This window comes from Myotis nattereri, assembly GCF_964212035.1.
Source record: "Myotis nattereri genome assembly, chromosome: 20".
In the NCBI taxonomy this organism is placed as follows: Eukaryota; Metazoa; Chordata; class Mammalia; order Chiroptera; family Vespertilionidae; genus Myotis; species Myotis nattereri.
Window position 1 is genome coordinate 11884338 of NC_138096.1, and position 14722 is coordinate 11899059.

Below are 14722 nucleotides of genomic sequence, written 5' to 3' on the forward strand. Positions count from 1 at the left end.
CCGTTCTTCTGAAAAAGAAGAAAGTTCTGGCCCAGCCCTATGAACCGGGAGATCACGGTTCGATTCCCGGTCAGGGCACATGCCTGGGTTCCAGTTTCGATACCCGATGTGGGGCATGCAGGAGGCAGCCAATCAATGATTCTCTCTCATCACTGATGTCTGTCTGTCTGTCTGTCTCTCTCTCTCTCTTCCCCTTCTTCTCTGAAGTCAATAAAAATATATTAAGAACAAGAGAGTCAAGTTCTGGTGGGCAGCAGAAAGTGGTACCCTTGGAAAGGGCCCCATTACCCACACATAACTGCCTACCTCTGGAGTTCATTGGCTCTCCCCTGACAATTAAGCTACTGAGAAGAGCGATCCTCAGCAAAGCTAATGTCTAGACCAGTGATGGTGCACCTATGACACGCGTGTCAGAGGTGACACGCGAACTCATTTTTTTGGTTGATTTTTCTTTGTTAAATGGCATTTAAATATATAAAATAAATATCAAAAATATAAATCTTTGTTTTATGATGGTTGCAAATATCAAAAAATTTCTATATGTGACACAGCACCAGAGTTAATTTAGGGTTTTTCAAAATGCTGACGCACTGAGCTCAAAAGGTTCGCCATCACTGATCTAAACGCAACATAAAACTAAGTGATATATTCAGAAAAAAGTTCTCCTAATAAAGTAAGGAAGGCAACTCTATGCAAGTCTTAAGAGCAAGGGCCTGCCTTTTGAACGCCTCCTGTGTGTTACTCATGGTTGATCATCACTCCTGTGTAAGTTCTGCCTCCCTAACCACATACTCATTCATTCATTCAGTCACTCACTCACTCCTCCACTCTTTCCATAGTCAAGTCAATCAATATCGGATGTCTACCAGGCACCGTGCATTAAGGGTGCATTGTTATAAATAAGACTGCATTGTTGTCCTCAAACTTTCCACTGAAGGTAAAAGATAAACAATCAGGCAATTAAAAAGACAGTGCATTAAGGGCTATAACAGATGCCTGGCTGTGATGTCATGGGCCCACACAGGAGGGGTACCTAACCAGGTTTACGTTTAAAGGTGAAAACAGTTGAGTTCTGAAGGACTAGATCAGTGGTTCTCAACCTTCTGGCCCTTTAAATACAGTTCCTCATGTTGTGACCCAACCATAAAATTATTTTTGTTGCTACTTCATCACTGTCATGTTGCTACTGTTATGAATCGTCATGTAAATATCTGATATGCAGGATGGTCTTAGGTGATCCCTGTGAAAGGGTCGTTCAACCGCCAAAGGGGTCGCGACCCACAGGTTGAGAACCGCTGGACTAGATCATGCGCAACTGAGGTCAAAGGTCCAATCAAATCCATTGCAATCTTCCCCAGCCTGAAGCTCAGTGTCCTGCAGGGAGCAGGAATTGGAATGTCGTTAATTAATGTCATAATAATCGTGGTATGATGGATCGACCCAGTAACAATGGCTCCAGCCCAAGACACAAAGATAAACAGGGCAGAATTCCAACTCCCAAGCCGTGTTTGCCATTTTCCCTGTTCCTCCTTGTCCCCATCACGCCAATTACAATTTCTGGGACATCCCTGGCACGCGGGGAATGTTTGCTAATGGATCAGCTTTCTGGACTCCCCACAGCCAACACAGCATCAAGGCCCATGAACTCTTTTTTTTTTTTTTTAATTTAATTTGGGCAGGGCAGGGCAGGGCAGGGCAGAGGATGGAGGCCCAGGGAACAGTTGATATTGCTGGTTGAGCCCAAAGGCAGTCTGCTGGGAACATTCCATGAACTCTTATTTCACAGTATTTCTTGCATCTGTCCCTCCTCAACGTTCCTTCTTCTGCCACACTTTTTGTGTGTGTGTGATTTCCCATCTCTACCACTAAAAGGAACGGGACACGGGTCCCCCCAGTTCCAGCTCTCACTCCCAGTCACCACAGGCCACCAGCAGCAAAGCCTGAGCTTGCTAACTGAAGTGCCTGTTGAAATATCTCCCCCCATGCTTACAGAGTAAAGCCCACCATCTCCAGCTCGCTATTCAGCTCCTCAAACCCTCCAAGGTCTTGCCCTCATCTACCATTGAGTTCGCACACCCAGCGTTCCCTTAAACAAACCCCGTCTTCCAGCCACACTTGTCTTCCAAACACGCTTTTGCTGCTCAGATCCCACTCGAAACCCTTGATTCAGGGCCAGTCCTCAACCCAGCAGCTCTTCTTGATGGCCCAGGGCAGTGGTTGGCAAACCGCGGCTCTCGAGCCACATGCGGCTCTTTGGCCCCTTGGGTGTGGCTCTTCCTAAGCCTTAGGAGTACCCTAATGAAGTTCATAACAATGTACCTACCTATATAGTTGAAGTGTAAAAAATGTGGCTCTCAAAAGAAATGTCAATCGTTGTACTGTTGATACTTGGCTCTGTTGACAAATGAGTTTGCCGACCACTGGCCTAGGGGGAAGCCTTCTTTATCCAACTTCTCCGGACAGGAGTGATGTAAGGTTTCTCAACCTCGGCAGTTACAATTCCCTAAACAACTGCTCCAGAAGGGAGCTCAGTAAGGATTTATTAAAGAATGAGCGGTCCAGGAGAAAAGACAAACACACCGTCAGAACACAGTGCAATACGTGCATCAGGGAGGACATGGAAGGCTGCTGAAAGCAGATGGTAGGAATGAGAACAAAGGCTCCAGGAAGCCATTCTCAGGGGGGTGACAGGTAAGAGTCACCCACATGAAGATAATGACAGAAGGCATCAGGGCCCAAGGTCTAGGGCAGGGGTGGGCAAACTTTTTGACTCGAGGGCCACAATGGGTTCTTAAACTGGACCGGAGGGCCGGAACAAAAGCATGGATGGAGTGTTCGTGTGAACTAATATAAATTCAAAGTAAACATCATGACATAAAAGGGTACGGTCTTTTTTTTTTTTTTTTTAGTTTTATTCATTTCAAACGGGCCGGATCCGGCCCGCGGGTCGTAGTTTGCCCACGGCTGGTCTAGGGGCTGGAGAGAATAGGATAGAAGCAGAGTCTGAGGAATGTAGCCAGAAATGAGCAGTAAGCAAGGGAAGGGCACTATATACATTTGACTTTTTTGGTAAATCATCATGGAGATGTGATAGACAAAATGTGCAAATCTTCAGCGTACAGCTTGACAAACATGACTGCGGAACCACCTCCTAAAAAAGGAGACGGAACACTATTGCTCCCCCAAAGCTTCCCTAGTGCCCATTTCACCCTCAGAGGTAACCATTAATTCTGATTTCTATATCCATAATCTAGCTTTGCTTGTTTTTTCACATAAACGGAATCCTGTAGTCTATATGTCTTGATTTCACTCATTGTAAAGTCTGAGTCATCCACATGAATGCATATACATATAGATATGTACACATATAATTAAACTTTTTTCATTTTTAAAGTATTATATGAATAATTAGAATTCATTCTCCACTCAACTATATTGGATATTAGGATATTAGATATTAGAAAATGAGATAGTCAACGATACTGGATATTAGGGATACATCTAATTGGGAACTACTAAAATAAAGCTTCAATAAACATTCAGGTACATGTCTTTGGTGCACATAAATACACATTTTTTTTTTTAATAAATGCATACTTGAAATTGCTGAGTCATAAGGTATATATGTGTTTAAATTACTAGTTATTGCCAAGTTTTTTAAGGTGGCTCTATGAATTATATAGTCCTACCAGAACTTACGAAAGCTAGAGATGCTCCTCATTTTCATCAAAACTTATTACTGCCAATCATTTTAATTTCAGCCATTTTGGTGATTGTATAATGCTGTATGATTTTGTTTTAACTGTTTAGTTTCTTGTTGACTGATGACATCAGGCACTTTTTCTTGTTTAAATGTCTTGCTCACTTTTCTGCTGGGTTGTCTACATTCTTATTATTCATTTGTTGGCGCTGTTTATATATTCCGGCTGAAACCCTCTCTCAGAGTGTGTGTTGGAAATATATATATCCTGCTGCTTTGTGACATGCCTTTTCATTCTCTTAACAGACTCTTTCATAGACCAAATTACTTAATTTTAATGTAGCTCAGTTTACTAATCTTCATTGGGATTAAAACTCCTTAAGAATTTTTTCGTAGTTCAAGTTGATAAAGGTTTATTATTATATTACTAGAGGCCCGGTGCACGACTTTGTGCACCAGTGGGATCCCTTAGCCTGGCCTGTGGAATAGGGCCGGAACCGGCTCTCCAATATCCCCGGAGGGGTCCTGGATTGCAAGAGGGACCCCATCGGTGCATGATCGGGACTGAGTAGGGACACAGGAGGTTGGCCAGCCTGGGAGGGACTGTGGGAGGGCTCCAGGGTATGTCTGGTCCATCTAGCTCAGTTCCAGTCTGCGGGTCCCCAGCAGCAAGCTAACCTACTGGTCAGAGCGTCTGCCCCCTGGTGGTCAGTGCTCATCATAGCGAGAAGTTGAGTAGCCTTAGCATATCATTAGCATATTACTCTTTGATTGGTTGAACGGACGACCAGATGACTGGACACTTAGCATATTAGGCTTTTATTATATAGGATTTTCTAGAAGCCTCATTGTTTCGCTTTCTTAGTTCTACAACTCATATCTACCTGACTTTTGTGTGTGGTGTAAAAGAGAAATCAAGATCCATTTTTAAAATAGCCAGATAACGGACTCAATACCATTCTTAAAGAAGACCATCTCTTTCCACCTGCACTTCTGTGCCTGCCACCTTTGTCATCAAGTACCTGTCAGTAACAAAATATACACAAGTCTGTTTCTGTACTCTCTGTTCTGTCAACTGATCTTGTCACTTATCCTTGCACCAAACCACACTGCTCTAATTAACCTAGCTTTTTAGAAAGTTTTGTTATCTGGAAGCAGTCATCTAACTTTGTTCTTCTTCATCAAGATGGTTTTGTTTATTCTTGGCCCTTTGCATTTCCATATGAATTTTAGAATCATTGTTCAACACACACAGACTTTTGGGCTTTTCAATGAAATCGTATTTATAGATCAATCTGGGAGAGAATTCAAGAGGCCTTGTCAGTCTCGTTAAGTGTTTGATGCTTTTATGCTAGACTTATTCCTAAGTATTTGATATTTTCATGATAATCTAAATGTTAATGGTTTTCAGTTTTACTTTGGAATTTTTTCCCCCTAATTTTTTAGATTGACTTTGCATCTGGTGGCTGTGATATATCCAGAGGCATTATTAATTCATTAACTATATCTGTAGTTTACTCTGGATTTTCAAGTGTACATGACTATGTCTTCTGCTAATAATGACAATTTTATTACTTCCTTTTAATTCTTATTTTTATTTTTTATTTCTATTTCTTGCTTTATTGCATTGGTTATGACCTCTGGCACAATGCTAAACAGAAGTAATGATAGTGGACATCTCTGTCCCATATTTCACCATTAACTGTGATTCTTTTAAAAAAAATCCTTTATCAGGTAAATGAAGTTTCTTTTTATTTTCAGTTCACCGAGAATTTTATCATGCACAGGTTTAGAATTTCAGCAAATGCTTTTTTTACTTCACCTATTGAGATCATCCTATGGGTTTACTTTCATTCTGCTAATGTGATAAATTACATAAATTAATTTCCAAATGTTATACCAACTTCGCATTATTGGAATAAATTCAACTTTGTTATCATTCAACATGACAGGATGCATTCCTTATTTTTTCAGCTGTATACTATACTTGTCTAAACAAGTCCTTTGAGGGCAGTGTTTTGTACTATTTTGCACTTTTCTGTACGATGCCTAACACTGTAATTGTATTATAACTGCATTCATAAAACTTAAACATCTCGAGGGAGGGACCCTGCTCTAGTCTTTGGATGTTCCCTGCCCTTTGGAACACAGTATGCGCCATGTAAATGCTGCTGAATAAAGAACTCATACTCTGAACAAAGTGCCTTCCACATAAAAGATTCTCTCAATAAATGTCTACTGAGAATGAGTTTGCCAGTTACTGCTTTTTTTAAATTTTTATTTCAATGAGGCCCATCTTCTCAACTTAACGCCTCACGTGATCACTGAATCAGACCTAACAACTTATTGGCAGGAGCACTATCATGCCTCAATTCCAAGAACAGTCTGTGCACAAGGCTGGCCGTCTGCTTTAGAGAATAAAGAGCCACGTGGACCACCCACTGGCCGTGACAGCCAGTCCCACGACACCTGGTCAGGTGGCTCACCCTCATGTGTGAGATTTTCCCCACGTGCATGAGTCCACCTGGGGAAGGTAGCTAGGTATGTCTCTGATCTCAGAGGCCCTGTGTAAGGGCTTGATCTGTGAGTTTAGAAATTGAGTTCATTTTTCTATATTTCTGAAAAAATAGAAATGTTCTTTTTTTTTTTGGTAAAAAGGTCTGTGTCTAACAACCACAATTTGGCTTTTCAACTGCTCTCAACATCTAGGTTGTCCTCTAAAAGCACACAGCACAACCAGTGTAGACGTGGCTCACAGGCAATTCGGAAGCTTAAAGTGTCCCCAATACACACACTCGGAGCCAAGTTTCCGAGCTGACAGTCTGCCTACCTGTCCACCCAGCAGCCAATTCAGTATGAAAATGTATTGCACCCACTTCCTTGTCCCAGAAGTTCAAAAGAGTCATCATTTTTCTTGATCTTTGGAGCTACAAGAGAAGAACTGAAAAAACTGTTACGTAGGCTTAAACCTGAGATGGACACAGAAGTCTGTAAAGGGAAGTGACACCTTTTTAGAGAAACTAGCCAGAAGTTGGTACGTAGCTATTATATAGAGGAGGGAGGGAAAAAAAAAGAATCTTAAATACAATAGCCTTGAGCTTCTCAAGTTAAATATACTATGATGATACTACAGACCGATGATGACGTTAAATTAAGTCAATAAGCCACACCCAACAGAGTTCAAAGAAGTCAATGGTTCTTCAAAACCAATGGAACTGTCAGCCCACAGTGAGAGAAGCCCATTAGTGGAACAAGTATGCTACCGACAGTGGTGACAAGCGTGCTAACGGCCACAACACTGAGCTCCATTAGAACACACTCGAGAGATATCTAAGGTTTCCTTCCTTGACCGATGAGCTAGAGAGCCAGAGAGTCCTGCCTCGGCTTCGGCTCTGTCTTTCCTGTTTATCTAAGTCAGTGGTTCTCAACCTTCCTAATGCCGCGACCCTTTAATACAGTTCCTCATGTTGTGGTGACCCCCAATTTCATTGTTACAAATTGAACATCATTAAAGCATAGTGATCAATCACAAAAACAATATGTAATTATATAGGTGTTTTCCGATGTTCTTAGGCGACCCCTGTGAAAGGGTCGTTCGACCCCCAAAGGGGTTGCGACCCACAGGTTGAGAACCGCTAATCTAAGATCTCACGGGAAACAATCCTGATAAATGTTTATGTTCCTAAATGTTTGCCGGACTAAAATGATCCAGTCTGCCCGGCCAGTGCGGCTCAGCGGTTGAGAATCAAACCTATGAACCAGGAGGTCACGGTTCGATTCCCGGTCAGGGCACATGCCTGGATTGCAGGTTCCATACCCCAGTGTGGGGCGTGCAGGAGGCAGCCCATCAATGATTCCCTCTCATCACTGATGTTTCTCTCTCTCCTTCTCCCTTCCTCTCTGAAATCAATAAGAATATATTTAAAAAATAAAATAAAATAAAATGACCCAGTCTGGCCAATATAGATACACATGGAAAAGGATCTTTTCTGCTTGTCTGATAGGTTTTTAATGGAACATTTTAAAGACTCATTCCCTTAGACTGAACTTCATCTTTCGGCGCTTTACTGATCGGCGCTGTGGGGTACCATACTGTGCTCTGTGGGACATAAATAGCATTACATAATAACAGCCTAGACCACGGTGACCAAGTGTGCTCCTATCCATTTATTCTTTGCTCATGGCGTGAATAATTTATTCCGGGAGGCAAGCGTGTACTTGGCATTTATTTACTATTCACTGGCAACATACCCTCTATCGAAGCAGGTGCAAATTCACAGGTAGAGGTGATTTTTTGTTGTTGTTGTTAAAGAGAGGCACTTACTAAACCAAGCAAGATAGAGGGCCCCGTACAAGTGTGAACGTTACGGATGCTAGCCTCTTCCCTTTACACGTTCTCTCTTCTGCTTTCTCTTTTCATTTTAAATAGGCTTTCTGAGTCACTGTGCAGATAAAGAAAACATCGCCGGGCTTCATTCAACCAGCACAGAGCTCGAAAGGAAAGCAGGGGCTGGGGGCCGGGCAAGGAGCTGGGCTCTGCTAGCACAGCCGGCAGAGAGAGTGAGAAGCAGAGTCAGCCACGGGCTGGCCAGGCCGGGAGCAAGCGGTGCCACTGGCCCAGGAAAGAGGCTCCCAGGCCAGGAGGCCAGGCCAGGAGGCGGCCAACAGCTGGCTTTGCCGGCTAGAGAATGCACACGCTGTGTCCAGAACTAAAATGCAGACAGGCTGCTCTCAAACTTGGACAGTGGGAGCCCCTTGGGTGGAGGAGGGTGAGGGCTCAGCCAGCCCGCCAGGCCCCACCTGAGAAGAAATCACGCCTATCGGTACCGTGCGGGGAGATGTCACACGGGCCACGCACTGTGTGACCTGCTTGACGAGTGTTGGTGTCCTACTGACTAGTCATGGATGTTCTTTCTCGTTCTTCTGTCTTTTTTTTTTTTTTAAATATTTTTATTGATTTCAGAGAGGAAAGGAGAGGGAGATAGGAAACATCAATGATGAGAGAGAATCATTGACCGGCTGCCTCCTGCAGGCCCCCTAGTAGGGATTGAGCCCGCAACCCAGGCATGTGCCCTTGACCGGAATCGAACCTGGGACCCTTCCGTCTGCAGACCAACGCTCTATCCACTGAGCCAAACCAGCTAGGGCTTTCTTCTGGATCTTGGCTGAATCTGCCTTCCTCGCTCTCTTGGTAGCAGGCTTGACCATGAAACTTTCTCCGGCCAATAAAAAGGAGTCAAAGGATGCATCACTTCTGGGTGGACACAGTGGGAGGCGGTGCATGACTCACCAGCCTCCCTTGAACTACCCTGACAACCATGAAAACAGCTATCCGATGGCACTTCCTTCAGCCCAGACAACTGAAAGGAGGAAAATACCTTGTTGCTATAGACTGGATGTTTGTGTTCCCCCAAATTCAGATGTTTCCATCCCTCAAAAATCAGATGTTGAATCCTGAAGCCCCACGTGCTGGCATGAGGGGGTGGGGCCTGTGGGAGGGGATTAGGTCATGAAGCTGGCGCCCTCAGGATTAGGATTCGTGCCCTTCTAGAGCGGTCTCCAGAGAGCTCCCCCCACCCCCTCCCACCACGTGAGGGCTCAAGGGAAAGAGGGCTGCCTAGGAGCCAGGAAGCAAGTCTGCCCCCACCTCGATCTTGAACTTCTCAGCCTCCAGAACTGTGAGAGATAAATGCTCGTTGCGTCCAAGCCGGCCATGGTACCGTTACAGCGGCCCACATGAGCGAAGACACCTGTCAACCTGCCAGAGAGAAGCATGAGGGGAGCATGCACCTCTGAGGTGTGGAGCCCCCGATACCAGGGGACTGTGTGTCACGCAGCGCAGACATGGGCTGTCTCCTTGAATCCTCCCGGCAAACCTGCGACTCGGCCTCCTGGGGACCGAGTCCTGTGCCTGAGGTCAGAGGTAACGAGCGATGGAGTCAGAGCCTGAACCCAGGTGTGGGTTTCAGAGCCTCTACCCAGAGTCCACTCTTCTCCACAGTTTGGCAAAAGCAAACGGAATAAGCAGGAGGGGAAATACGGCATTCCCACCTCCGTTAACGCATCAGGGAACGCCTACCCACACACAACAGACACGAAACCAGGCGACCAAGCAGAGCAGCCTCTCCCACTTAGAAAAAAACACACCAAACAAGTTCACACAGGCCAGCTGCCACCAAAAGACACCAGTCTAATGTTACTCTTCCCTGTGGGTGGTCCAACCACAGAGCAATGGTGACTCCCGAGGGCACCAGCTCCAGGGAGGGCTGACGGAGCAGGGGAGGGCTGGGGGGTGAAGAACTGTCCACCTGCTCCTCTTGCTTTGCTAGACCATATATTTCACCTTGACATTATGCCTAAAGCACACATCGATCCTACAGACAACCGACGCCCATGGGGTCCCAAACCTAACCCTTCTGAAGCCATGAGCCTTATGATACAGAAATGGAAGCGAAATAATAGAAGGACCGAGAGCGCTCGCTGCCTGTAGCTAATGAGATAACAAACATTCTATGGGTGCCCAGCAATTTCACTTGTCCCTGAAATTTCCAAGTGGAGTTCAAGGCCCAGAATCCATGGTACAAACACACCTTCCTTGTCGCTTCTAATCAAGACTCAAGGATGGAAGAATTCCCTCACATGAGCTTATTTCTTAATGGGTATTCATCCTGTTAAGTGTCTAGCAACCAAGGAATGACAGGAATCAGATTTCCAGGTGGGTTGAAAGCATTCCGATCCTGCACCCATTCATGTCACTTGTCTCTTGTCCTGTAGCCTCTACACTAGAAAAGGAGAAAGAAACCCCTTATCTTCATTTTCAGCGAAGTGGGTGGGAATATATTCTTCAGCCATCACCTGACGCTGTGCTACTTTCACATTAAGGAATGCCTCCGAAGTCTGGACAGAGCCCACATCCTGCCACCTTTCACTGCAGGGAATTCCTTTAGGGCAAGGACGGAATGCGTGTGTCAACGGAAGCCATCATTTATTTATACCCTTACGACCAGACTGACTCTTAACACTGCAGCAAAATCACAGTAGGTTGCTTTCATGTAAATGATCTCCCTTATCATTATTCATAATAAAAATCACGGTCATGCAGTTGATGAGACAGACCAAAGGGTGTTCTGTTTTTTTAAACCACCATCACCTTTGAACTTCACATGACGCACTCATCCTACTCTCCGTAACACCCAAATCCGAAGGTGCCGCGTGTGTTCAGAACGTTGTCTATCATACAGTCAACACTACATTTCCATGTATTGTGTGGCCATAATATACCAGGTAGCATTTGTTATGGGTTTTCAAATCTCCAAGATCTAACTAATTTGAAACATCATAATGTACACACCGCTGATATATGTTCTAAATACCCAGGAATTGAATTCAGACACCTTTACATTTTTATGCTATTTTTCATAGCACTTTCATACATATTATTTCCTTTAAAAAGTTTGTGGCTGTTTCAAAGGAGCAAAAGAGTATCATAAAAGACTTCCTTTGATGCAAATGCCCCTTCCTAATTGAAAGCAAGTATAGAGAAAAACGGAGTATGTTTCACGAAATGTATGTGAGAAGGCAAACAAAACTACTGTTCATTTAAATAACAAATGAGGCTATTGATTTTTTTTTTTAAAAAATGGATGCAATGCACCTGAGTGAAGAAAGCATAGATCCTTGCATGCTTCCAACCACCACCTCTCCTCCCTTCGGTCCCTCACTCTCTGGAGGGGCTGAGCATCGTCTACTTGTCCAGAAAGGTGGCGACTCTGCCAGGCCCACCTGGGATGACTTCATCCTTTCACGGAAAACCTGAGTGGGAGAAACCACTGAAAGATATCGCATCCGGTGTCTGTGACTCAAGGAGGCATACTCATAGGAGATTGCGCTATTGATTTTCAGGAGGAGAAAGGAAATAGATCGGCTGAAAGCACACGCTGCAAATGAACACACATTCCGAGTGCAAGTGAAACGAAGATGCATCACCATCCTCAGGCTCCACCGTTCTCCCGGGTCCTCACACCAGATAACATCAAGTGCCCGATGACACGCAGATGCCATCCGCTCCCCTTTAAAGTAATAACGTCAGCGGTTCCCTAGGCCGATTCCGAAGCTCTTATTTCTAAGCGGACACCCTTGCCTCGCAAACCACTTGCCATCCTGGAAATCTGCTTCCATTACTTCCCCGGTCTGAAGGATGAGACATCCTTTTGGTGTTAAGGAAATGGTTCTCCGAGGCAGAAACTGCTCCCCAACTTAGAGCTTTCAGTGACTTAATCGAGACAAAAAGCAGAGACCTCCCGGTAAGAGAAACATCCCTTTGCAGGCTCCCTCCTGGGAAGCTTGCTGTCCCTGAGGAGGAACACCTGGGGGTGGGGTGGGGTGGGGGGACACACACTCAGGTTGGTGCTGGTAGATGTGCGAGCCCCAGAAGTCCTGCCTTTCTAACATAGCTGGTGGGGTGACCCAAATACAGGAAACCTCCACATGCCATGAACAGACTCAACTAGATGCGGGAAGAAACAGCCTCTCCTTAGCTGGCTGTGCTGCACTCTGGCGATAACTGTTTCATTTTAACATTTGCCTTAAGGACCTGCCGATGGGTTAGATCGGTAACTGTGGACCCAGGAAACGCCTCTTTAGAGGGACTTTTTCCTTCCAGAAGGAAGGGTCTTCGGGGCTCAGCCCAGAGCCCAGGACGCTTGGCGGGGTGCCCGCACTCTCGGTGGTGGTGGTGGTGGTGGTGGGGTGGAGGTCCCTGTCTCCTGGCCACGCGCACATCTCTCCAGATTGGGCTCAGGTGGAGCGGGCTCGCCCGCGGCTCACCCAGGGGCCACTCCGCAGACACCGCCCGTGGCGGGCCCAGGGCGAGTGGCCGGCGGCGACAACTTCCCAGGTTCTTTGAGTCACTTTGCGGGCGCAGTTAGGAGTCCCCCCAACCCGCACACACGCCCCTCTAGAGCCACCGCCGCGCAACGCCGGGCTCCTCGGACCACGCTGGTGGCGGCGCCTTCCCTGCCAGTCACCCCGCGCCCCGAGGCCCGGCGCCGAGGAGCCCCAGGGCGCGGACGCCCGCGGGGGCCAGGCGGTCCCTGGAGAGGGGGCTCCCCTGCCCTCCCCACAGCCCAGTCCTCACCGCCAGAAAGTGCAGGCGGGGAAGCCCGGGTTGCAAGGGGGGCGCGGACGCCCTGTCTCCGTGCGCGCTGGGGCCGGGCCGCCCTGGGGTGGGTGGGTGGGTGCGCGCGCGCGGCAGGTGCGGGGTGCGGGGGGCCGGGGGGAGCGGGGCGCCTTACGTGCTCCAGCTTGTCCTTCCTGCGGAGCCAGACGCTGGCGCTGTAGTCCGGCTGCTTGACGCTGCTGTAGAAGTTCGCGCCCACCCGGGCCAGGCTGGGCGAGGGCTCCTTGGGGCGGCTCTTGAGCCGCAGCTGCTCGAAGCCCTCGTGGGGGGAGGCCGCGAGCCACTCGTGCTGCCGGATCTCCATCCTGACATGACCAGCGGCGGGCGGCGCGCGGGGGCCCGGGAGGGTCGGGGAGCCGGGAGCCAAGGACGAGCGTGCGGGGCGCGGGGAGCGGGAGCAGGAAGGGGCGGGCGGGAGCGCGGGGGGCGCACGCCGGGCGGGGGGGCGGCGCCGGAGGAGAGGCGGGAGGGGGCGGGGGAGGGAGAGGGGGGAGGGGCGGGGGCGAGAGGGAGTCGGGGAGGGGGGGGGGCGCCTGCTCCGCGAAGGCAGAAGCGCGGGCGGGTGAGAGCGGAGCGGCCGCGCTGTCCCCGGCCGCCGCGGTCCCGGGCGTGCGCTCCGCGCGCCGGCTGCTGGCGGCGCCGCCGGGGACCCGGGCCGGACGGGGCGGGAGCGCGGGAGGCGGCGGGGCGGTGGGAGGGGCCGCCGAGCCAGCCCAGCCCGCAGGTTGGCGCAGAGAGGAGCCGCCGCCGCCCCTCCCGCCGCGCCCCGGCCGGGCGGCTCGGGCTGCGGGCTCGCGGGTCCGCCCGCCGCTCCACCCGCCGCCCCGCTCCCTCCCGCCTGTCCACTGGGAGGCGCGCCGCGCTCCCCCCGCCTGCGCGGGGCTGGATCCGGAGGCCAGGGGGCCACCTCCGCCCTGCCCCCACTCCAGCCCGCAGCGCCCCGCACCCCGCGCCCCGCCCGCTTTATTCGGAAAGTTCAATAACTTCCCACCTCCGGGCCCTTAGAGCACGGGGTGCCTAACAACCCCCCCCACCCCCCCACCCCCGAGAATGGCCCCCGGGATGCGCATCTGGAGCCCCGCATGCTACTTCCCCGCAGGACCTGGCAGTGCAGGGCCGGCAGGACCTCGCCACCTGCCCTCACACTGAACCAAGCGCCCCGGGGCGGCCCACCCACCACCCACCCGGGGCGGCGACACCCGGGCGCCCCCAGCAAGTGCGCTGGCTCCCTCTGCTCAGAGTCCCCAGGGCCAGCCCTTACCCCTGCCCAGGCCCAGCCAGACAGGATGGCTTTAGGAAGGAGGTGTCCGGCCCTGGCTGGAGTGACCCAGTGGGTTGAGCCTCACCTGTGCACCCAAGCGTTGCAGGTTTGATTCCTGCTCAGGGGCACATGCCTGGGTTGTGGGTTCGATCCCCTGCAGCGCCTAGGAATCTCACCCCCCCACCCCCACCCCCATGTCTCAGGTGAGGATTATAAAAGGAAAGAAGGTGACATGTTAATTGTTAATCTTAAGGTGTTTTTTTTTTAAATCTTTTACTATATTTGGAGTCAGCATCTCAAAAACATTTTGGGGGTTTACCTAAAGCAGTGGTTCTCAACCTTCCTAATGCCGCGACCCTTTAATACAGTCCCTCATGTTGTGGTGACCCCCAACCATAAAATTATTTTCGTTGCTACTTCATAACTGTAATTTTGCTACTGTTATGAATCGTCATGTAAATATCTGATATGCAGGATGTATTTTCATTGTGACAAATTGAACATAATGAAAGCATAGTGATTAATCACAAAAACAATCTGTAATTATATATGTGTTTTCCGATGGTCTTAGGCGACCCCTGTG

General features: G+C 48.8%; 1 protein-coding gene across 1 annotated transcript in view; it reads right to left on the reverse strand.

Annotated features, from left to right (window-relative positions):
• The window catches only part of PLD5 (phospholipase D family member 5), a gene marked incomplete at its 5' end in the record, with an annotated part of 172983 nt that extends 159801 nt beyond the window's left edge, over positions 1-13182 (reverse strand). Inside the window, one exon of the mRNA XM_081114485.1 lies at positions 12994-13182. Coding sequence (XP_080970611.1) covers positions 12994-13182 — 189 coding nt within the window. The remainder of the gene's footprint in view (positions 1-12993) is intronic.
• Between the last annotated feature and the right edge of the window lie 1540 nt (positions 13183-14722).